General features: G+C 39.3%; 1 protein-coding gene across 1 annotated transcript; it reads right to left on the bottom strand.

Annotated features, from left to right (window-relative positions):
• Positions 1 to 20,024, bottom strand: sacs2 (sacsin molecular chaperone 2). The gene is made up of 8 exons (XM_677774.11): positions 19,960 to 20,024; positions 18,149 to 18,205; positions 16,672 to 16,759; positions 14,761 to 14,872; positions 13,124 to 13,270; positions 11,501 to 12,926; positions 11,325 to 11,413; positions 1 to 11,223 (listed from the first exon to the last, which is right to left on the bottom strand). Exons 2-8 carry the CDS (start codon positions 18,175 to 18,177, stop codon positions 362 to 364), a joined length of 12,753 nt encoding a protein of 4,250 aa, XP_682866.8. The 5' UTR covers positions 18,178 to 18,205; positions 19,960 to 20,024; the 3' UTR covers positions 1 to 361.
• Between the last annotated feature and the right edge of the window lie 680 nt (positions 20,025 to 20,704).

Here is a 20,704-nt window from a genome sequence, read left to right as displayed (position 1 = left end):
CTGTGATTTTATTTTAATGTCATGTTTAATTAACATGTTGCTGACAATAGCTGTTTCCAGGTGGATTAAAACAGCTTGTAATATTCAAACTTTCTTGCATTGTATTCAAGGTATAAACCTTGTTCTCTGCATATTTTGGGAATCAAACCCTTGTAGAGCAAACAGCATTAGCAATACAGTGAACGCTCATTATACAGTAGTAAAAAGTAACACAGTAAGCAATAGAACAACAAAACTTCTCATTTTCAAAACACGCAAATAGGTCATACTTGGTTGAACTACTAAACAGTTTAAGAAACAACAGCAGCATTGTTACTGGAAAAGATCGTAAAGATCGTGGAATGGTACATGGTCAGACATTTCAAGAAATGTAATGTTCAATTGTTTCTAAAAGCTGAGTTGCAATTTCCAGAGCCCTTTTGGCATTAGTAAGGCTGAACTGCTTGTTTGGAATGTGAGGAAACTGGTGATGGTTCGGATATTGAGTCTTTTTGCCATCAACACCAAGGTCAGTCAGTTGCTTCACAATGCTAGGTAAAGAAGTCAACTGCGAGCTGTACATGGACACCTGCAGAGCAAGACTTGTGATTGAGCAGTTCTTGGGATGCTGTCCATTCTTCTTGTATACTGCTGCTGTCACGGCTTTCTCTACAGCCTGATGCACCTTAAACAGACACCACTCTGAGCTCTCGCCTCCAGTGTCATTGTGAGCTGCTCTGAGGTCACACCGAGCCTGGTCATACCAGCGCTTTGCTTCTGCTTTGTCTGGTCGTGGAGTCTCGCTGTGGTACGACCAGAAGTTATAGTGTCTTCTGGAGTACCTCTGATAGAACCTCTCTCGTCCCCTCCTGTGACTTCGTGCCTCTCTGTTCCACGTGTCATAGAAGTTTCTAAAGTCTCCCCAGTTTGACGAAGAGTTCCGTGCAGTTTTCTCTTGTTGTGGGTCCTGAATTCTGTTCTGAAGGTATTTGAAAGCCTCATTTGCGAGTTCTTCATTGCCTGGGTTCTTGTCTGGATGCCACTGGAGGAAGAGACGTTTAAGAGCTTTTTGTTTGTCCTCATTTGACATTTTCCAGATTTCGTTTAAGCTTTTGTCAATTTCTCTTTTGATCTCTTCTAGTGTCTCAGGAAAGACGGCTTTTGGTGGAGGCCTGGATGCTTCTGGTGAAGGTCTAGATGTCGGAAGATGTACCATGTCTGTGCATGTGGTCCCTGCAGACACAGTTGCCTTCTTTTCCCTTTTAAATTGGTAAAGGTCAAGAGAACTTACTTCAAGAAACTCATCAATGCCAACTTGAATTTTATATCTGGCAGGAAACTGTCTCGTTTGTCCCACTGAATCATCCACTCGATCCACAATAATGGCATAGAAATATTCACCAGATTCATCCTTGCTGAAGCCAACATACTCTCCACTTTCGAAGTTGTTGAGGAAGTTCATATCAAGGCAGTCATGCCATTCTTCAGGTATGCGACATCCAGGTATTGGCAAGGTACCGTGTTCTTCCTTGTTGGTGCCACTGTTACGAATGCCATGCTTTGCCAATGTTTTCTCAACATCCTCCATGTTATCAGAAAGCAGAAGTTGCCCGAGGATCAGAAGGCTTGAAGTGGTCAGACAGTTTTTTAGAAGAGTGTTGATTTCCTTTGTGAGACACATATTAACTTCATTTACTACTTTGTGGGCCATGTCATCACTGTGCTTCAAGTAGAAAAGGCATTCATCTAGTCTTTTTTTCAAATAAACATCTGTTTCTGCCTTACTGCCCTCAAGTGGCTGATGATTTAACAGAAGCTCAGTTTGAAGAGTTTTGCAACAGATAATCTGAATCTTGGAAAAGATGTCTTCACATTTTCCTGCAGCTTCAGACTCTGAAACTCCCCCTTCGCTGTCTTCTCTGATGAGACAGACCAGTCCATGAAGAAATGCAGCAGAAGACAAGTGTCTGTCAAACCAGCCACTAAATTCACATTCAACTTCATCACAATATTGGACACTTGCTTGTTCCAGGTTTTCAGAGATTACTTCGGAGAGGAATCTAGGGCGGACTTGTTGAGGAAGGAGCTGCAGGAGTGTTTGGTGTTCATAGGGATCATTTCCAAGATGACAGCAGTTCAGTTTTTCCAGCAATTTCAGCTTGGTTTCCAAAGGATCTTCAACTCTTGTGGTCTGGAAGGCTGTGTCATTGAAGAACAACGTCTTGGATTCATAGAGTCTTCCATCAGTTGATGGCAGGTAAAGTGGGTCATTTTGGAAAGGGGTTTTGTTTTGTTGCTCTTTCAGAAGGCAAAACAGTTGTTGTACAACACGTCTGACAGTTATCTGCTGGTTTGCCTGAAGTGTGTCTTTACCAGAACTTTCAGAATAGATTTCTTGAAGAACAGTGCTGTATTGATTAATGGTAGGCCTCTCCTGTACACCAATCTTCTTAAAGAATTCTACATATATCATATACTCTGGAGGAATGTTGTACAAATAAGGCCTGAACTCAGAAGCATCATGTAGCTGAAGGACTGTCTGTTTGGCCTTTACTACTATTGTTCCATTTTCCACCAAGATAATGGGGAGGTCTGAGAACATGGTGGCATTAAAATTTATTGACTGTAGGTATGCATATGATTTGGTAAATACCGTCTTTCTTGTTTCCAGCAATATCTCTGTATTGCACAGAGATCTCCAGATGTTTTTCAGATTAGCAGCAATTTTTTCAGGGGGTGGAGTATCCACAGCTCCAGCATCCTTCATTTTATTAATGAGATTGTGAGAGTAATACTTTGGAGGCAGGATTGGCATAGATGTCCATATGAGATAATGGTGACTACTGTCTTTGTCAATCAATGATCCGCTGATTGAAACAAGCTCCCTCTCTTGTGTAAAGGCCTTATGATAATCGCATAATGTTGGCGGCTGAATTTTCCCTGGCAAAATGAATTTAATGTTAGCAACTCTATTCAGCAATGTAGAGTTTTTGTCAGAACTCTTTGACAAAACAGTACTAAACAGGAGTTTTGATCTTTCCCTGAGAACATCTTGAGGAGTGTTGCCTCTAGCTTCACATTCAACTTGTTTTGCAAACTGAATGATTTCATCATCTGACACCTCATGTTTCAATCCAAGTGCCCTTAAGAGGAAACGAGCTTCAGTTTGTTTACCTTGAAAATTGTACCAGAAGGTGTTTGGCACAAATCTGTCCTTTGGAAGCATTATCTTGTAGAGTGGTTCATTGTCATCATAGAAGTATGAAGCCACCTGTAGAGAGCCGTGGATGTCACGAATTAATCTGACATCTTTCAATGCAGAGACAATCCTTTGGTCCACTGACCCAAGTTTTAGCAACAACCGCATTAAATCAAGAAGCTTGGCCTCTTCCATCATATGCACAGAAGGAAGAATAAACTCTACACAGAACTCCAAATCATTTAGACTATGAATGTTTAGAAGTTCAGCCAATTCTAAGTTTACCAAGGTGGGCTTGAGGAATAGACTGTCACATCCTTCAATCTGGTACAGTTTCGGGAAGTCAGTGTGATGCTGCGACTTCAGAATGAATACCTTTTTGTGTAAATCAATCCTTTTACGTTTTCCAGTTATTGACTCAAACAGGGGCAGAGACTTCAACATCTGCATGTGTTCACTTTTGTTACTGGAATCTCTGATGCCACTCTGCAAGAACTTTTGAAGATCTACAGCATCCTTTTCAGACAGTTTTTCGAATTGTGAATGAGGTACATGATAAACCTCTCTCAATACAGCACTGCTGTCTCCTGTTTGCAGGAGTTCTGGATACACATACATCAGACGGAACTCAGGAGGCACCGGCAACAAAAAGCTGAGGTCTATTTTCATGAATCCCAGTTTTATGAGAATGGAGACATTTTTTTCATCTGGCTTGTTAATCACTTTTGATATGTTCCCCACTGTTTGCAAGAAATGCATGTCATTTTGACTGGGGCAGATGACTGGCAAGATGGGGCTGTCATTAAAGTGTTTTTTAATCTCACTGAATACATTTATCTGTTCATTTTGATAGCTTTTCTCTTGATCTACAAAGAAGCTCCATAACATGTTTAACCATTTAATTATCTCTGTCTCTGCTTTGTAGAGCTGGCAACTTTCATGAGGTACTGACTCCCTGAGCAGTTTTTCAAGTTCTGGTTTTAAGTATGTTGCTGCCAGGTCAATGGTTAAGCCCTTAACAAAATTTCCCTGACACAGAATTTGAGAATGTTCTCCATTGACACCCATATCTGCAAACATTTCCTGATGCTCTGGGAAAAGACTGCTGAACTTTGATATTAGCTTTGGGGACTCGGCATCAAAGACTCTTAACACCTCATCTTGTGTGAGGAGAAGAGGCAGCCCACTGAGGGCATGAATTGTTTCTTGACAGGGTTTTGTCAAGCAGAATCTCAGAAGTTTTGAACACCTTGTTTTGTCTTTGATCAATGTCTGGTTGATGGGCAAAGGTAAGCCATTAGTTGTCTGGGTAGGATCATTCAGTGATCTTTGTTTCAAGAAATTAATCACTGTTGAAGCACTCACTTCTTGCACATTTACACCAGCCAACTGGAAGTGCTTTCTTATTTCTTGTATTCTTACAGTGTTTGGAACTACTTTCATGCCAGTATCATCTAAAATTTCAAAAATCCCATCATGGTCACTGGTTGTAAAATAAGGACAATTTTCTGAATGTGGTGTAGATAGACTGTACCAGTTAACTGTGTATTTTTGTTGGGAAAGATGAGCTGAATCTACAGAAACAGCATGTGCAGTTGGTATAACAGGAAGATTGTGTTGACTGATTGATCTGTAAACTTGATGGATCATCTCATGCCAGACTTTATTCACTTCTGGAGAAATGCAAGGAAAGTATTTTAGGCAAGACTCATCTAGCTCTACCCTGAGGGATAGAAGAGATTTAGGCTTATCTTTCTTTGTGACTGAACAGATTCGCACCAGGAGGTCAGCATAAAGCTGTGAAATGATGTTGACTTGCAATGAGTGGTTCCACTGAGTCTTCAGACTATCACCATCCTCTTTCCACAAATCCCTCCTAGATGAATCAATTTCGAAATTCGCGTTCACATGGACAGGTAAGCTAGTTATGCCAGGTAAAGGCAAGGAACAATATGCCCTGCCTGTAAATGGGTAGTTAAATGAGCTCTTCCAACATGCAGCCAGAGCAGCTTGAGGTACTTTGAAATGATCTTGCTTGGTTTTTTGCTCAAAGTTTTGTTTTGAAAAGCCAAAGCTCTCTGCAATGAGCCACTGACTTTGCCTATTTCCAGATGAGATTTGAATGCCATACATGGTTTTGCACGGTTCTGCTGTTCCTGATAAAAGAGATTCTCCAACATGTTTGTGAAATTTGTCCTTGCTTTCCAAGCTCTTCTCTGTGTATTTCTTTTCAATAAGGAAAGAACATTTAGCTTGTTTTCCATCTTCACTGATCTCTGAGAACTGTATTTTTGTGACGTGTTTTAAGAAGAGAATCAGTCCTTCAGGATCTTCAGCCAATGCATAGTAAAGTTCCTTCATGTCATGATCTGTGACTGCATGTCTGGATATTTCAGATTTTTCAGCCATTTTCTCTGTCCTGAGAGGGAGCCTGAACATGGCTCCAGTATTGAGTGCAAACATGTCTGGAAGAAAGGTCTGATAAACATCCTCAAATGACTTTTTAAATGTGTCTCCCATTGAAAACTTGCAGCCTGGGGACTGTTTTGTTATACCATCAACATATTTCAGGTTTGGATCAGAAATGCACAGCCATTTGTCACCGGTCAGGATAGATGGACAGTCTGTCAGATGATAGACAGAATTGAAGCCAAGTCCATATTTCCCAGTTCTGCCTAAAGTGCCATGTTTTCCTCCTTCCCCCAGCTGCTGAATGCCTTGCAGATCAGCATCAGAAAAGGTTCTGTTGTTGTACACACAAAGTGCCGGGCCTTGAAGCAGTTCCCACTTCTTCCCAAATATCTTTTTTGTCTGATGTTTTCTTTTGTCCCACACAAAGTGGATTTCTGTCGCCTGTGCATCATCAGCGTTTTGAATGAGCTCTTTCAGAATATCCTTTTTGGATGGATATGCATCAATTATATTTTTTAATCTGACAGTTAGTTTCTCGCTTTGTCCAAACTCTTTGGCATGAAAGGAAAACCCACTGACCAAATGATTCTTCAGAGTATGGTGTCTTGTTGTCATTACACCGAAATGACAGGCCACAGGCCGAGGTATCAGCTCATGGGAGAGCTTGACCCCAGCTGAGATGGGCATCCATGGGCTGTCATTAAATCTCAGTTCTTTAGAAGATGTCAGCACACCTTTCTCATCGGGTATAAGGCAGTTTTGGAGCTTTTCATCTTTCATTTTGTACAGCCCTTTCATGAGTATAGCAACACATTTATTGAGATCTAACCTGGAAAGAGGACGGGATCCATATAAACCCTTCATTTCCTCAAGTGCAGCAACATATTGCTCTTTTGTGAATTGTTCATTTATTCCAAGGTTGTTCCAGAGGGTCTCAAATCTGGAGAAGATGACTGGAAGCATGTAGAGATACGGTTTCTCCTCAAATTCTCCACTTCTGGCCACTGACCTTACATTTACAAACCGATCCTCAATGAAAATGAATGGAAATGACTTTGCATGGACCATAATGGGATTGGGATCTTTCTGCTCTATCAAGTAAAGGTTAAGATATTCATAGCAAGACTGGGCAATGTTGAGGAGAGCAGTCTGTTTAAATGCCTTGCAGTGTTTGTGTGCTTTTAACAGTTGCTGAAGAACCGTCTCAACTGGTGGATTTGGCTGTACTCTCAGGTTTTGGAGAATTGGATCATACATGTGTATTTGAAGGTGTGAATGATCAAGCGTGAATTCTGACATGCTTACTAAATCGCGACAACTGTCAGTGTAAACTTCAGAGGGTTTTTTAAGCACAGGGGTGTCTTTGTTTTGCTGAACCGAAGGAGGAAATGCAGGAAGAAATGGTACTTGAGACAATGTCTGCCAGTGTGGAGATTTCACATCTTCTAAGGAGTTTCTCATTGACTCCATGAGACACAGAAGACGCTTACGACATTTAGATTTGTCCTGTTGCCAAAAGCTGGAAATCTTCCCTGCTCTTTCTATGATGTCATCAGAATGTAGATGGTCACTCAGCATTCCCAAGCCGGAAAGTCGCTGAATTCTTTTTGGTGAGAGGAAGTCGTTTGGAGTCCCCTCAAGAAAGCGTCCTTCCTCAAGTTCATACAAACAAGCCATTTTACCAGAAGGATTCACAAGTCGCTTGATAAACTGAAGATCTGTACAACTCTGTGTTGGAATGCAAGGGTGACTTTTCAGTAGGTCATCAACAGCAGGATCATTCAAGTCAATGGCATTCAGCACAAGAGTATTTCTGTTGTGAGGATCCACTATGCTCAAGTTGTTCAAGACAATGCTGTAAAACTCAGGCCAGTTGATTGTTCTCTGTTTGATTAATTGCTCAAAGCCACAATCGATAAAACTCTGTTTAACCCATGATGGCAGGGAAACAACAGAAGAATAAGAAGCTCCCAAGCTCAAGATCACTTTCATGGCAATGCCTCCAACTGCAGGGTTCTCCTCGATCTCTGAATTAAGAAATCTCACCTTGTCTACAGAACACCAAGCATGTTCATTGCTGAAAAGCTCCAGAGATTTACCATTGGCATTCTGCACAACTGCTGAGTAGAAAGACTCAACCACAGGAAGAAATGCTTTGGAGACTTTTGCTGTGTTTGGCCAGAATGTACAGAAGAAATAGTTCTGAATGTCACCATTTTGGCTCATTTTCTTCAGCTCAAGCAGTGTAGTGATGTAAGCAGAAGTTACAGCATCTTTAAGTAAAGCTTTGTTCCACTCAGACTTCACTCCTTTTTCCCACAGATTTTTCCTGTTTGATGTGATTGCAAAGGTACCATTGACATGGACTGGAAGACCTGTCTCAATTGAAAGTGGGAGAAAGCAAAAAGCCTGGCCAGAGAGGCTTTTATCAGGGGACCATGCTTTAGTTTTTCCCTCTTTCTGCAATGGTACAGCTATACCTCCAATTGGAAATGAAAACACATGGTCTTGTTCGTTTTTTCTCTGGAACATTTGCAAAGACTCCTGACTCCCAAAACATGAGTACAAAAGCCAGTACTGGGTGAGGGATTTCTCGGAGTGCTCCTGAACTATTTTAACAATGTGTGCTGTGCTGGCATCAGTAATCTTGTGCCATGGGATATCAATATTTCTGAAATTGCTCTTGAGCTTTTGGAGAAGTGTGTCATTTGAGACAAGAAATGAGTTCAAGACTTCTCTTGATATTTTCAGAGGAGTCTGAATCTGATCACTCAGTGGCGGAGTAGACGCAGTTTTGGGGACAATTTGAAGTGACATAGATGTAACAGTCTTCAGAAACAATACGTGAGATTGTGAGTTGTCAGTCAAATGATTTATAAAGCTCAGGATGCGCTGCTCGTCATATACCTTTGAACTGATCTTAGACGTCTCTGCCTCTTCCTGAGTACGAAAGGGTAATTTAATCAAGGTGCCATTGTAAGCTCTCTTGCTGTTTCGCACTGACAGATCACAATCGAAAATTCCTTCGTAAGGTTTAAACTGTCCAGGAAACCTTTTGCAGAGCCTTTCTTGGAATGGGTCAAGTTTAATTCCCGGGTTCCCTTTGCTGCCTATGTGCTTTTCCAGATGGGTGACATTTGGATCAAGAATGAGAAGCTTTTTCCCACTCAGAATAGAGGGAATGTCACTCACATGGTAAACAGCGTTAAACCCAAGCCCGAACTTTCCAATCATCTCAACTTTGTTTTCCTTTGATGCTGATCCCACCTTGAGAATGTTTCTCCAGTCTTCTTCTGAAAACAGTTCGTTGTTGAAGATCCAAAGGCATGGTCCATTGCAGAGGGCCATTCCATCATCAATGAGGCTTTCAGGCGGATCTCTGTGTTTTCTCAAGTCAAGGAGGAATTTACATGTGGTTGCCCCAGCATCCTCTGCGTTTTGCAGCAGTTCTTTGAAAATGTCACTTTCTTCATCATACTCTTTAAGAATGTTCTTTATTCTTTGAGTAATTGGTTCAAATTGCCCACATTGCTCGATTCCAAAGGACTCTTGCTCTGCTTCTGTAAACTGAGACTTTAAGATGCGAGTACTTAAACATGGGACTTTCAACCATCTTGCGGTGATGGGCAGAACTTCTTCATGAATGACATAGAATTCTTCATTGTCTTGTTTTAGGTCATCAAGCCCTTCTTCACTGATGTCACAGAAGACTGTTTTGGACAAAGACTGCAGAGTAAAGTTTTGGTTTTGTGTCATGACAGGCACAGGGGTACTGTCCTTCAACAGCTTTTCCTTCTTTCGCATCCAGTCAAGAATGGCAATTGACACTTTTAGTTCTGTCGAGTCTCCATGAGGAGGGTTCCTGCGGACAATTCTTTCTTTCATGTCATGGAGTATGCCTTCAATCTCCTCATCACTCAGCGTTTTCTTCACACCCAATTTTGTGAACAGATTTTCATATGGCAAAAACTCTTCAGGCACTTTCTTGATGTAGGGGCTTAGATCCAAATCAGGTGGATAGACTAAAATCAAATCTTCTGGACGTACAAACTGACTTTTATTCCAAATCCAGTGAATGCATTTTGTGCCCATTAAATATCTGAACTTTTCAACGTTGTCTTGCATGAATTTGTAAATGCTGTGCAGCTTGGTTTTAAACTGAGAATCAAAACTTGGGTTGACCAGTGATTTCAGAGCAGAGAGGTTCTCCAAGACTTTTTCAGCAGGAGGGGGCTCATTAATTCCAAGACTTTTGCAGACATGTGCCTTTAGGTCAGAGGTGAGTGGCATTACACATCCAACAATTTGAGAGTACTTTGAATGCCTTATTTCAGCAGGCTTAAAGAGACCACTCTTGCTTCCAGTTGAGAACTTTGGATTTGCACAAGGCACCCACTGCCTTTGCACCATCTCTCCTATCTGCGTCTTGCTGAATTTTGAAAGGAAATCATTCTCATTTAATACTTGAACGAGAGCATGTGCTTTTTTGGATGCCTTCTCTGGTGAGTGGACACAAAGCTTTTCAATTTGATTTATAATCTGAAGTATGTCTGCTGTTGATATTTGTTTTTGCTCTGTCTTTAGGCCAAGGCGTTGCAAACTCTGAAGCATTTCATGGGTCTTTGTGTAAGCAGGTGGGGGAAAGAAATCTGCCTCAAAAAGGTCCTGGAAGATCCTGATTCTTGGATCAAAAATGTTTGAGGCTTGTTTGCGTTCTCCCTGAGCTGTCTCAATAAAATTGAGACTTTTAGTTTTCGTGAGCAGCTTTTCGCTTTGCGAAAGAAGAATACTACCATTATTCAGGATCCAGGTCATTATTTTCTGTTCCTCACCTCTCTTGAAAAAGCCGGTTTCGATGCATTTAACCAAATGAACAGCCACTTTAGCTGCATCCAAGAGTTCGATATTCAGAAGAGTTAATAGTCTCCGATCTGCTTCATTTGTACATTGCACAAAAGTTTCAGGCATTGGCAGATCCTTTGGAATGGCTGGACTGGTCACTGAAACAACAGCTTGTTTTGACTGAACTGCAACATATTTCCCAGACATTGTTCTGAAAATTGGCAATACAGTAAGCAAGTTCCTTTCAGGATTAGAGAGATTACCCAAGGAAGAGAGATAGTCTTTCAACTCCTCTATTTCATGTGATGAAGCAGAAGCAATGCCGTTGATGAGCTGATCTCTGTGTGAGTTTGCAAAGACTTGCAGGACATTTCTTGGTGATGCTGGAAGAACATAACTCTCTATGTCATGATGTCTAAGACACTCATCTCTTATTATGACTGTACACCCCACCATTCTTAACACTTTCTGAACATTTTCTGATAGGCTGGACCCAATGCTACTCTGAAAGATCAAAGTTGTGTTACTCTGCAATCTTGCTAACAATAGAGAGTTGCCTGAATTCTGTAGTGGTTCCAGTGGTATTAATGGCATGTCACTAAAGTTTCTTAAATCATTATATTCACTGTTAAGAAACTTCCAGAATTCAGGCAGCCAGCTCTTCGGTGGGTGATGATTATCTGCTGTTTTCCATTTAACATGACCTTTGGTCACCGTCCAGTCCTTAGGTAAGTGCTTCTTGGTGAGCTCAACAACACGTCTTGCATCCAAATTGATGATGTTGTATGTGTCTGAAAAACAGTGATTAATTAGAACAAAATTCACAAACGTGCATAAAAGATATTCAATATATTGTAATAATTGAATAAATATATTTAATAGATTTTCTTACTCTTTTCTGCTAGTTTCCGCAGTTGTGTAGTGCAAAGTTGGCTCAGATCATTGACTAAAAATCTCTCTTTACAAAATGGCAGTAATGTCCTAAACAAGGAAGAAAACGGATTATTACCACTTTGCCAGCAGAATATAATGACACTAAAGAAGTAGAAAAGAGATGTCCAACCGTACCTTGGAAACTTCTCATTGTCAATTAAAACAGCGTTCTGCACCCCAGTACTGATAGAAGTGAAGGTTCCATCACTGAGAGGGACAATCTGAAGACCTTGTAGATCTGTAAACTTGCCATCACTCAGAGCAAATTCAAGAAGACGGTATTTGTCATCTTTGCTGAGGTTTCCGGCCGCACTTCTGCGAATGACATCTCTAACATAAGATGGAGTCACCCATGTCAGGGTATCACTTTGGGGGAAGATTTCTTGAACATCTTTCAAGACATGTTCTGGAACTTTGACCAATTTCTCTCCTTCACCAATCAGTAACCTTGAAACTGCAGACATCGTGTCACTGTGTAAGTTGTTGACTGGAAGGACTGCATCTGAGGGAGACACCCAGGTCTTCTCATCACTGGCAAGGTGAAAGATCTTGTATCCAAAAAGACCCTTCAGAGTATCTGCTGCAACTTTATGCCATCTATCTTTAAGCACAGTCTTGGATAGGTCAGGCCAAAGATTGTACACAGTGTCGGCTGGCAGAGTTGGGTTTCTGGATATCTGAATGGCATCTAGGATCAACATTCGATACACATGAGGAAGAACATTTTTAATTAGTAGCTCATTCCATATGGCAGATTCATCATTCTTCTGGTCCTCTTCTTGCCATTTGATGAACCTCCGGTTATCTGTCAGGCCAAAGCAAGCATTGATGTGAACAGGAAGTCCAGTTTTGTTTGAGTCATTATTTGGAAGTGGCAGAAAGCAACTTAGTCTTCCACTGCAAAGTGACCTGTCTTCTAATCGAAATGCTGCATCAACCTGAGGGCAGAAGCTCAGCTTACTGGCAAGAGAGTCAATCTCTGGATTAGATCCATGTCTCAGAAGACAAGTTGTCACGAGCCACTTAGACTTTTTTTCTTCGCTTTGATGGGGAATGTAGGATACGGTTTTGACACATGTTTTTCGGTCAAGCAGTTGTAGCTTAACATGAGAGAGATCATTGTGAAAGTGATTTGACGCTGAAACCTTGAGTGTATTGTTGCAGGTGCCATTGGTGTCAATATGCAGCAAAGAAATGGATGACACATTCCTCAGAAAAAGAAGACTGATGTCTGCATCAGCAAGGAAACTGTCAAAAAGCTGTTTAACTTTAGTGGAGTCGTACAGGTTATCCGAGATCTCAGAAGCCTCATTACGCAGGGGGAACCGGAAGAGTGTTCCTTTGAAGTATTTCTCATCCCTGATGACCTTCTCCCAGGTACTGCAGCTGACTTGACTGACAATATTTCGAAAGGGCTGAAACTGATCTGTAAATTTCAGCAAGCTCTCTCTGTCCTCTTCATCATCCAAAGACCATCGATAGCCTTCTTCATCATCATCAAACATCTGCTTTTGCGGGTCAAAAATGGCAAGGTGTTCAGAACTGAAGACACATGGCAAGTCTGTAAATAAAATACGATAATTATTCATACAGAATGATGTTGCAGCTGATCAGGGATCATGTACATTATAATGCACTATGATGAGTAATGATAATGTAAGGGATTGATAATGAGCTGCTGAATTAATGCAAATACTGCACACATACTGTAAGGAGGAGACATTTTAGCCTCATATCAAAGTTTTAATTTGTTCTCACCTGTAATATGATAAACAGAGTTGAAACCAATGCCAAATCTCCCAACTTTTGTAGGATCATCCTGCTTGATGCTTCTGCCAACTCTCTGTATTCCCTCCCAGTCTTCCTCTGTGAATGCTGCATCATTGAAGGCATAGAGAGCCGGTCCTGCCAGATCAAGGTTACAAACAAAAGATTACACAATATAGCTTGGGCCTCATTTCAAAGAGTTGCATATAAACTATCCTACACATGTTCTACGATGATTTCTCAAAAGTGTGTTAGTTTGTCTAACTTAACACTTGCGTTTGCCTCTATTGAAGATTTAGGAATCATAAATTATCTTAAATGAGCACACCTGACTAGTGTCAGACGTATTCATCTTGTTTAACCTCGCCCCTTTTCACAGCGCCGTAATTTTGCATGCTCAAACTCTAGTGTGGCATTACTCTCTAAAGGATGGAACAGAAATATTACACCTGACTGATTGGGGAATTCCGCTAAGGAGACCAATGACTTTAAGTTTTACGTGAAGGCACATCCCAAGATATGGGCAATGTTACCAAGCCAATAGCATGAGGACAAAAACACCACCAATGTCCCCGATGGCAATGGAATTAATGGAAGGGGTTGTCTCTTTACTTCCCTGCTGCCCAGATCTTTAAACAGAACAAAAGTGCTAGAGCTGAACCTGCCTGCTGCAAAGGCAATGTTTGCAGGTTCACTACCTGATTTTAAAACAGTGGTAGAAACCTTGGGTACATAGCCAGACCAGGTCCTCAAGATTCCATGGGAGTTGAAGTCTGAAGTCAAGACACAATAAATTGAACAAAAATAACTCCAGTTCCAGTCCAGGGATTGAAGCCAATACAAACGATAAGCCGCATGATGGTGAGCATAAATGGCAGAAACACAGAGGGTGACATCCTGTATAGATGAGCATCAACCATCAGGTTCGAGAATCCAGCAAATATGCCTTCACAGCTTAGTGTGCTCTTTGTCCACTTCTGGGAAGGACAGCGTAAGGGGGGCGACAAAGCTTTCAACCAAGAACCAAGCAACCAGCTCTTGGGAGGAGGGCATGTCCACCTTAACACCCAATAGCAGTCACTGTCCTGGAAAGATTGGCGGTCAATTCGTTGCCTAACTCGGACTGAGCAACCTCTGAGAGAGAGGAATAACCGTTGAGCCTGCACTGGAAGACAAATGCCTTCTGATGCAGCATTGGACATCTGATCTTCAGTATTCCTAAATAACACAACTGCTCTCTTGTAGTGCCGCTACAAGATCCTTAACAACTGAATGCAATACTGCAGAACTACAGGCAGAGTTTAAGAATATAAATTTAAGATTTATTTGATCCATATGTGAATCAAATAACAATCTGGGCTGAAAACTGAAACCAACATTTTTTTATTATTTTTTTCACCCGAGAGAATAAACCATTTCGTTTTTAAACATCACAGAGCTCATATACATGTTTTTGCTGATGTGGTTTACTTTGATACTGTAAATGGGCTGTAGAAAGCCTGGTCACTTGCTTATCCTGAGAGATGCTTTTATCTGAAATAACAAGTCATCTGTGCTGACCTGTGGTCAATTAAGTAATCAGACGTTTTTAAATTGAAAAGTTAGTGACCACCTTATGATGCCATTACCTTGGTACTTTCTGAGCTCTTTGGTCCACAGGCTGTGCGTCTCATAATGTCTCTCATCGTGAATAAACACCACCGTTGAAGCTCCTGCATCGTCTGCATTCTGGATCAGCTCCTGATAGTGTACAGGTCAGTTATCCACAGACAAACACATAACAAACATGCATTTTACAGACGCCTATTACAGGACTCTCAGAATAATTGACTTTTACTGGTCACTGGCGACATTCCAAAGCATGTTATATAAGGGATAAACTACATCCAGGCGGTTGTTATCACAGAATAAAGCTGTTGTATAAGACTGAAGGCTTTTTTTCTGTCAAAACAACTGCCTTTATTTACTTTCAACTATTTATTACACGCTTCCCATAAAAATAAAAAACTAGACACTAAACACTGAGCATTAAGAGCTTATTTGTTTAATAACTAAAGGCAAAGCTGACAGAATTGGAACAGGCTGAATGGAGTTACATACATTAACTTGTGCATTATTCAGACACTAGATGGCACCAAACTGTTAAAAACAGGGGCGGAGCCAGACAAGATGATACTACCAATCATGCTACTTTTTAAAGAATATATTCATATCCATATTTATATGCTTATCTGTCATGCTACTGTATCTGACTGTTTGGTGCCATCTTGTGACTAAATAATGCATGTTAGAATAGAATGCCTTTTATTGTCAATGTACACCTATACAATGTACATTATATACATGTGCAATGAGATTTTATACAAATTAGAGTGATTGGTGCTTCTAAGCGAATCTCCTAGTTGATCAACTCGACATGAACGTCTTCATTCCCTCCTTCAGGAAATGAGGGTTACGTACAGAACTAAGACGTTCAGCCATTTTCAAGTAGCTGGGTAATAAGCAGGAATGTTCATCTAGCTGGGATGCCGAAAAAAAAAGTTAAATAACGGCCATTAAATTACAGAAATATACCATAAAATTAGGGATATTATATTACAGAAATTTAAATTTAAGGACATTTCTGTAATTTAACATTTGTTATTTTACGGTATATTTCTGTAATTTAACGCAGTTATTTTATGGTATATTTTTGTAATTTAACCTCCGTTGTTTTCTTTAAATGAATGGCCATTATTTTACGATATATTTCTGTAAATATCGCTGTTATTTTATGGTATATTAGTGTAATTTAACGGCCGTTATTTTCTGTAAATTAATGGCCGTTATTTAACAGTATATTTCTGTAATTTAATGCTGTTATTTTTCAGTATATTTTTGTAATTTAACGGCCATTAATTACCAGTATATTTCTGTAATTTAACGCCGTTATTTTATGATATATTTCTGTAATTTAATGCCGTTATTTTACGGTATATTTCTGAAATTTAACGCAGTTATTTTATGGTATATTTCTGTAATTTAATGCCGTTATTATATGGTATATTTCTGTAATTTAACGCCTATTTTTTTCGGTATATTTCTGTAATTTAACACAGTTATTTTATGGTATATTTTTGTAACTTAACGGTCTTTTTTCTGTTAATGGCCATTAATTAACAGTATATTTCTGTAATTTAACGCCGTTATTTTATGGTATATTTCTGTAATTTAACGCCATTATTTTATGGTATATTTCTGTAATTTAACGCCATTATTTTATGGTATATTTCTGTAATTTAACGCCGTTATTTTATGGTATATTTCTGTAATTTAATGCCGTTATTATATGGTATATTTCTGTAATTTAACGCCTATTTTTTTCGGTATATTTCTGTAATTTAACACAGTTATTTTATGGTATATTTTTGTAACTTAGCGAATAAGCAGGAATATACATCAATAATGTACATCTAGCTTTATTTAGCAAGAACCAGCTGGATGTACATCATTCCTTACCTAGATATTTTTACAATACTTTTTTCCCCCTTTTGACCTACCTTCAGTATTTGTCCTCCATCTGGATACCTTCTTAAAATCTCTTTCAAGTAGTCAATGAATGGTGGAGACGTGGCACCAAACTTATTTCTGCATCAAACAATGTATAGTTTATTACAATTATTTAAAGAAAGCAAACAGAAAGTTCACTGTGTAATATAGACTACTTAAAAAATGAGCTTGAGATTTATAAAACACATTAGTCACAGATAACAACATGTTTAATCTGATAATACTCAGCTCATTATAGGCATACACTGTAAGAAATGCTTTTCTTGGTGTTTTCGTCTTGTTTCTAGTGCAAATATCTAAAGCTTCCTTTCCACTGCACACGACAAATGACAAGCGACAGACCAAAAGTCATTTATTTCCAATGGAGAGTAGTACGGGAGCTGCGTGGAGCTTGGATCATCTCTGTATGCGGAAAATTCGGATCCGGTGAGCTGCGGATCCGTTGAAATATTTGAACTCCTGCGACTAGACCGTATGTGACCAGCCGACCGGATGTGATGTATTTCAGTGTTGCCCAAGCAGGTTCGTGCGCGTGAGATGAGAAATAGAAGTATTTTAGTTATTTTTTTAACAAGAAAAAGGTCTATATTAAAAAAACATTTCTATTCATAAATGAGTAATAAAAATAATATTTATTTTTTTATGTTGTCTCTACATTCCCTCCAAAATATTTAGCAGTCTATGAGTTTCTAGTATTCAATCCTTTGTCTATTCAATTATGGTGAACACACGGAAAACAGAAGTTCTTTTGCACGTTATTTCCAGCCTGATCTCACGAGAAAACGTAAGTATTTTACGTTTTGCCAGTTTAGTGGCTAATTCGTTCGAATACGTACGAGTTCAGTCGTACGAAATTGTACAATTTTAAAAAGGAGGCGTGGCACCTAACCCCACCCCTAAACCCAACCGTCATCGGGGGATGAGCAAATCATACTAAATTGTACGAATTAGATCGTGCAAATTCATACGAATTAGCCACTAAATCAAAAAGTTACGGACACTGCCAAAACAGCTTCTCTCCCATGGTGCACGACAACACTGAAAATTGGGGGTGTATTCCAACAGTCGTGTCCAAATGTGTGCGCAGTGGAAAGGCGGCTTAATAATTATTTATCAAGAAGCAATTCTTTTAGACAAGCTAAAGGTTTCGTCTTTCTTTCATAAAAAACTACTTTAAATTAAGTGAGTTTTTTCCTTAAAATAAGTCAAATAATCTGAAAACAGGCTAAGCAAAATATTCTTATGTCAAAGCGAAAACAAGATTTTTAATTTTGCTCCCCCCATTGTCAGAATATTTTTCTTGTTTTAAGGAAAAACTCACTTAATTTGGACTTTCTGGAAACAAGTCAGGATGTTTTGCTTGTCTAGAAAACGCTTCTTGATTTAAGGATTAGATATTTTTGCACTAGAAACAAGACAGAAACTCTGAACGAGACAAGCAGTAGCTGTGTAAAATAAAACACATACTTTTTTTTCTTCTTTTCCCTCGACGTCATTTTCGTTTTCTTGTGTGTTTAAACAAAGCTGTTTAAAAAAAGACAACCAGATTACTAATTGTACACAATGACTGAATATACAAATGAAGCTGTTCAGATTACACACTGCACACTATGATTGACAACAGTGTAGTTGATTTTCTAGTTTCTGGCGCTGTTGCCTGCTCTTGTCTTTACATGTCTTCTGGATCACTCTTTATGTCCAGTTCTTTGGATTAAGTTGATCTACCTCTGCTTGTCCTCAGATTATTAATCTGCATAGGCCTGTTATAATGTGCTATATGCCACAGCTAAATATCTTTGCACAAACCAGAATGGATCAGATGGATTCAGGCTCAATTTTCATCCTTGCGAGGTAAATGAGCCGTCATGTGATGTGTGTTTCGATTAGCATGAAAAAAAAATGCAAAACTGGTTGTTAAGGAAGTGAATTGGAAGCTTGCCTTTGGCGATAATAGTTTGGTTGCACTGACGACAACAACAGCAAAGTCTGAGGTGTGGAAAAGTTTAGAAAATTGTACATACAGTAAATACCAACTATAGCCAAACACCCACTTAAAGTAGAATCTATCTTAGTTTAATTTAAGACTGATTCTCACTGTGTATTGCTACTTAATCTGTGTTAAACTGCTTTGACACAATCTACATTGTAAAAGTGCAACAGAAATAAAGACAAATTCCAGTTTCCCCCAAAAGTCCAAACACATGCGCTATAGGGGAATTGGGTAGGCTAAATTGTCCGTAGTGTATGAGTGTGAATGAGAATGTATGGATGTTTCCCAGAGATGGGTTGCAGCAGGAAGGGCATCTGCTGCGTAAAACATGTACTGGATAAGTTGGCGGTTCATTCCGCTGTGGCGACCCCAGATTAATAAAGGGACTAAGCCAAAACGAAAATGAATGAATGAAGTTTAGTAGACTCATAAGGTTATTTTGATTCAGCTTAAAAATTAAGGCATCCAGGATTTTTTACAGAGTACACAATAATAGTTCAAAGTGCTGTACATAAGCAAGAACAAAATACAAGTATAAGAAATAGAACCAATAAAAATATCAAGTAATTTTAAACATTTGGAACCCCTGGATTTTGCATTAAAAGCAATGTGTTTTCAGTAAAATGTTTTTTGTATTGTTAAATTACATAACTTTACAATATCATCTTTTAGAGAATTTGTCTGCAGATGACATTAAGTCAATAATATAACATATTTTAATTCGTTAATTTATTTTCTTTTTGGCTTAGTCCCTTTATTAATCTGAATATGCCACAGTGGAATGAACCGCCAACTTATCCAGCATATGTTTTACGCAGCAGATGCCCTTCCAGCTGCAACCCATCTCTGGGAAACACATATACCCTCTTATTCACACACATACACACACACTACAGACAACTTAGCTTATTAAGTTCACCTACACTGCATGTGTTTGGACTGTGGGGGAAACCGGAGCACCCGGAGGAAACCCACGCAGGCAGAACATGCAAAATGGCCCAGGTGGGGCTCGGACCTTCTTGTTGTGAGGCGACATCGCTACCCACTGTGACTGCGCCATAAAATATTTAAAAATAATCCAATTTAATAATCCTGAATATTGGGAAAACTAACTTATTATAACCTTATTGAGTGTTTTGTATTATCTGGATAACGTGTAACACTACCATCAGCAGTTATAATATAAACCACAATCAATCATCATTTAAAACATGTAAAACACAGATAACAAATAAATAACTTTTGAATTGGTCTTAATTTCTCCCCTTACTCCACACTATCCTCTTACCTTCAGTGGCGGTCGACTGTGGTCATGATGCGGCTTCACTGACCGCGCACAGGAACACAAATGCCGCGAACTCAGCGATGAGGCGGAATAAATGAGGATGTAGTTTCAGTTCTCCAGAAAGAGCCTGTTCTGCAAAAACAAAACCTACACTCCTCTTCTACTTAGAGTGCACAGAATGACTAAGTTTCAATAAAAGTGATTCAATTAAACCAAACGAGTGACTGCAAAGAAAGGAAAACTTATTGGGAGGCGGGAGCGTGAAGGTTTCTCCCGGGTATGGATGGTCTTGAGGCGCTTAATTCAGCTGCATGAGGCATCAGGCTACTTCCTATATCAGTACTTTTTAATATAGTTAGAAAGGGGGTACACATAAAGAATGGGACAGTACACAACCTATACAACATTTAACAGAAAAAAAACTAAAGGTAGACACAAATTAACACTGAAAATAACTGTAGGTGAAACATGAGGTAAAGTTTTATATTCGCACATTCGATCACTGACAACCTGTGACATGGTCTCTTGTTTACTTTGAATAGATCTGAAAGACTGTAAAAAACAAAACAAAATCGCATGTATGACCTAAAACATTAGCATGTACTTCAAAACAACATTAGCACTGATTAACTTACCGTAAATAATGCTGCACTTTAGTTTTTGGCTAATGCTAATATGATTTACTATTACTTTTCTGAAATGTTAAGGAAAAAGTTCGAATATAAAACCTACTCTACCTATCCTACAT

Source organism: Danio rerio, chromosome 9 (genome assembly GCF_049306965.1).
Source record: "Danio rerio strain Tuebingen ecotype United States chromosome 9, GRCz12tu, whole genome shotgun sequence".
NCBI classification, from domain to species: Eukaryota; Metazoa; Chordata; class Actinopteri; order Cypriniformes; family Danionidae; genus Danio; species Danio rerio.
The sequence above is the reverse complement of the archived record's forward strand: the minus strand, read 5'-3'. Positions and strand labels throughout refer to the sequence as shown.

What these genes read in the sequence shown, in the direction of transcription:
- sacs2 (XM_677774.11), bottom strand. Translation starts at nt 18,177, where the DNA reads ATGACGTCGAGGGAAAAGAAGAAAAAAAA. An exon ending in CTCTGTTTATCATATTACAG is followed by an intron (nt 12,927 to 13,123) that starts GTGAGAACAAAT and finishes TTTTATTTACAG; the next exon opens with ACTTGCCATGTGTCTTCAGT. An exon ending in GCGGAAACTAGCAGAAAAGA is followed by an intron (nt 11,224 to 11,324) that starts GTAAGAAAATCT and finishes ACTGTTTTTCAG; the next exon opens with ACACATACAACATCATCAAT.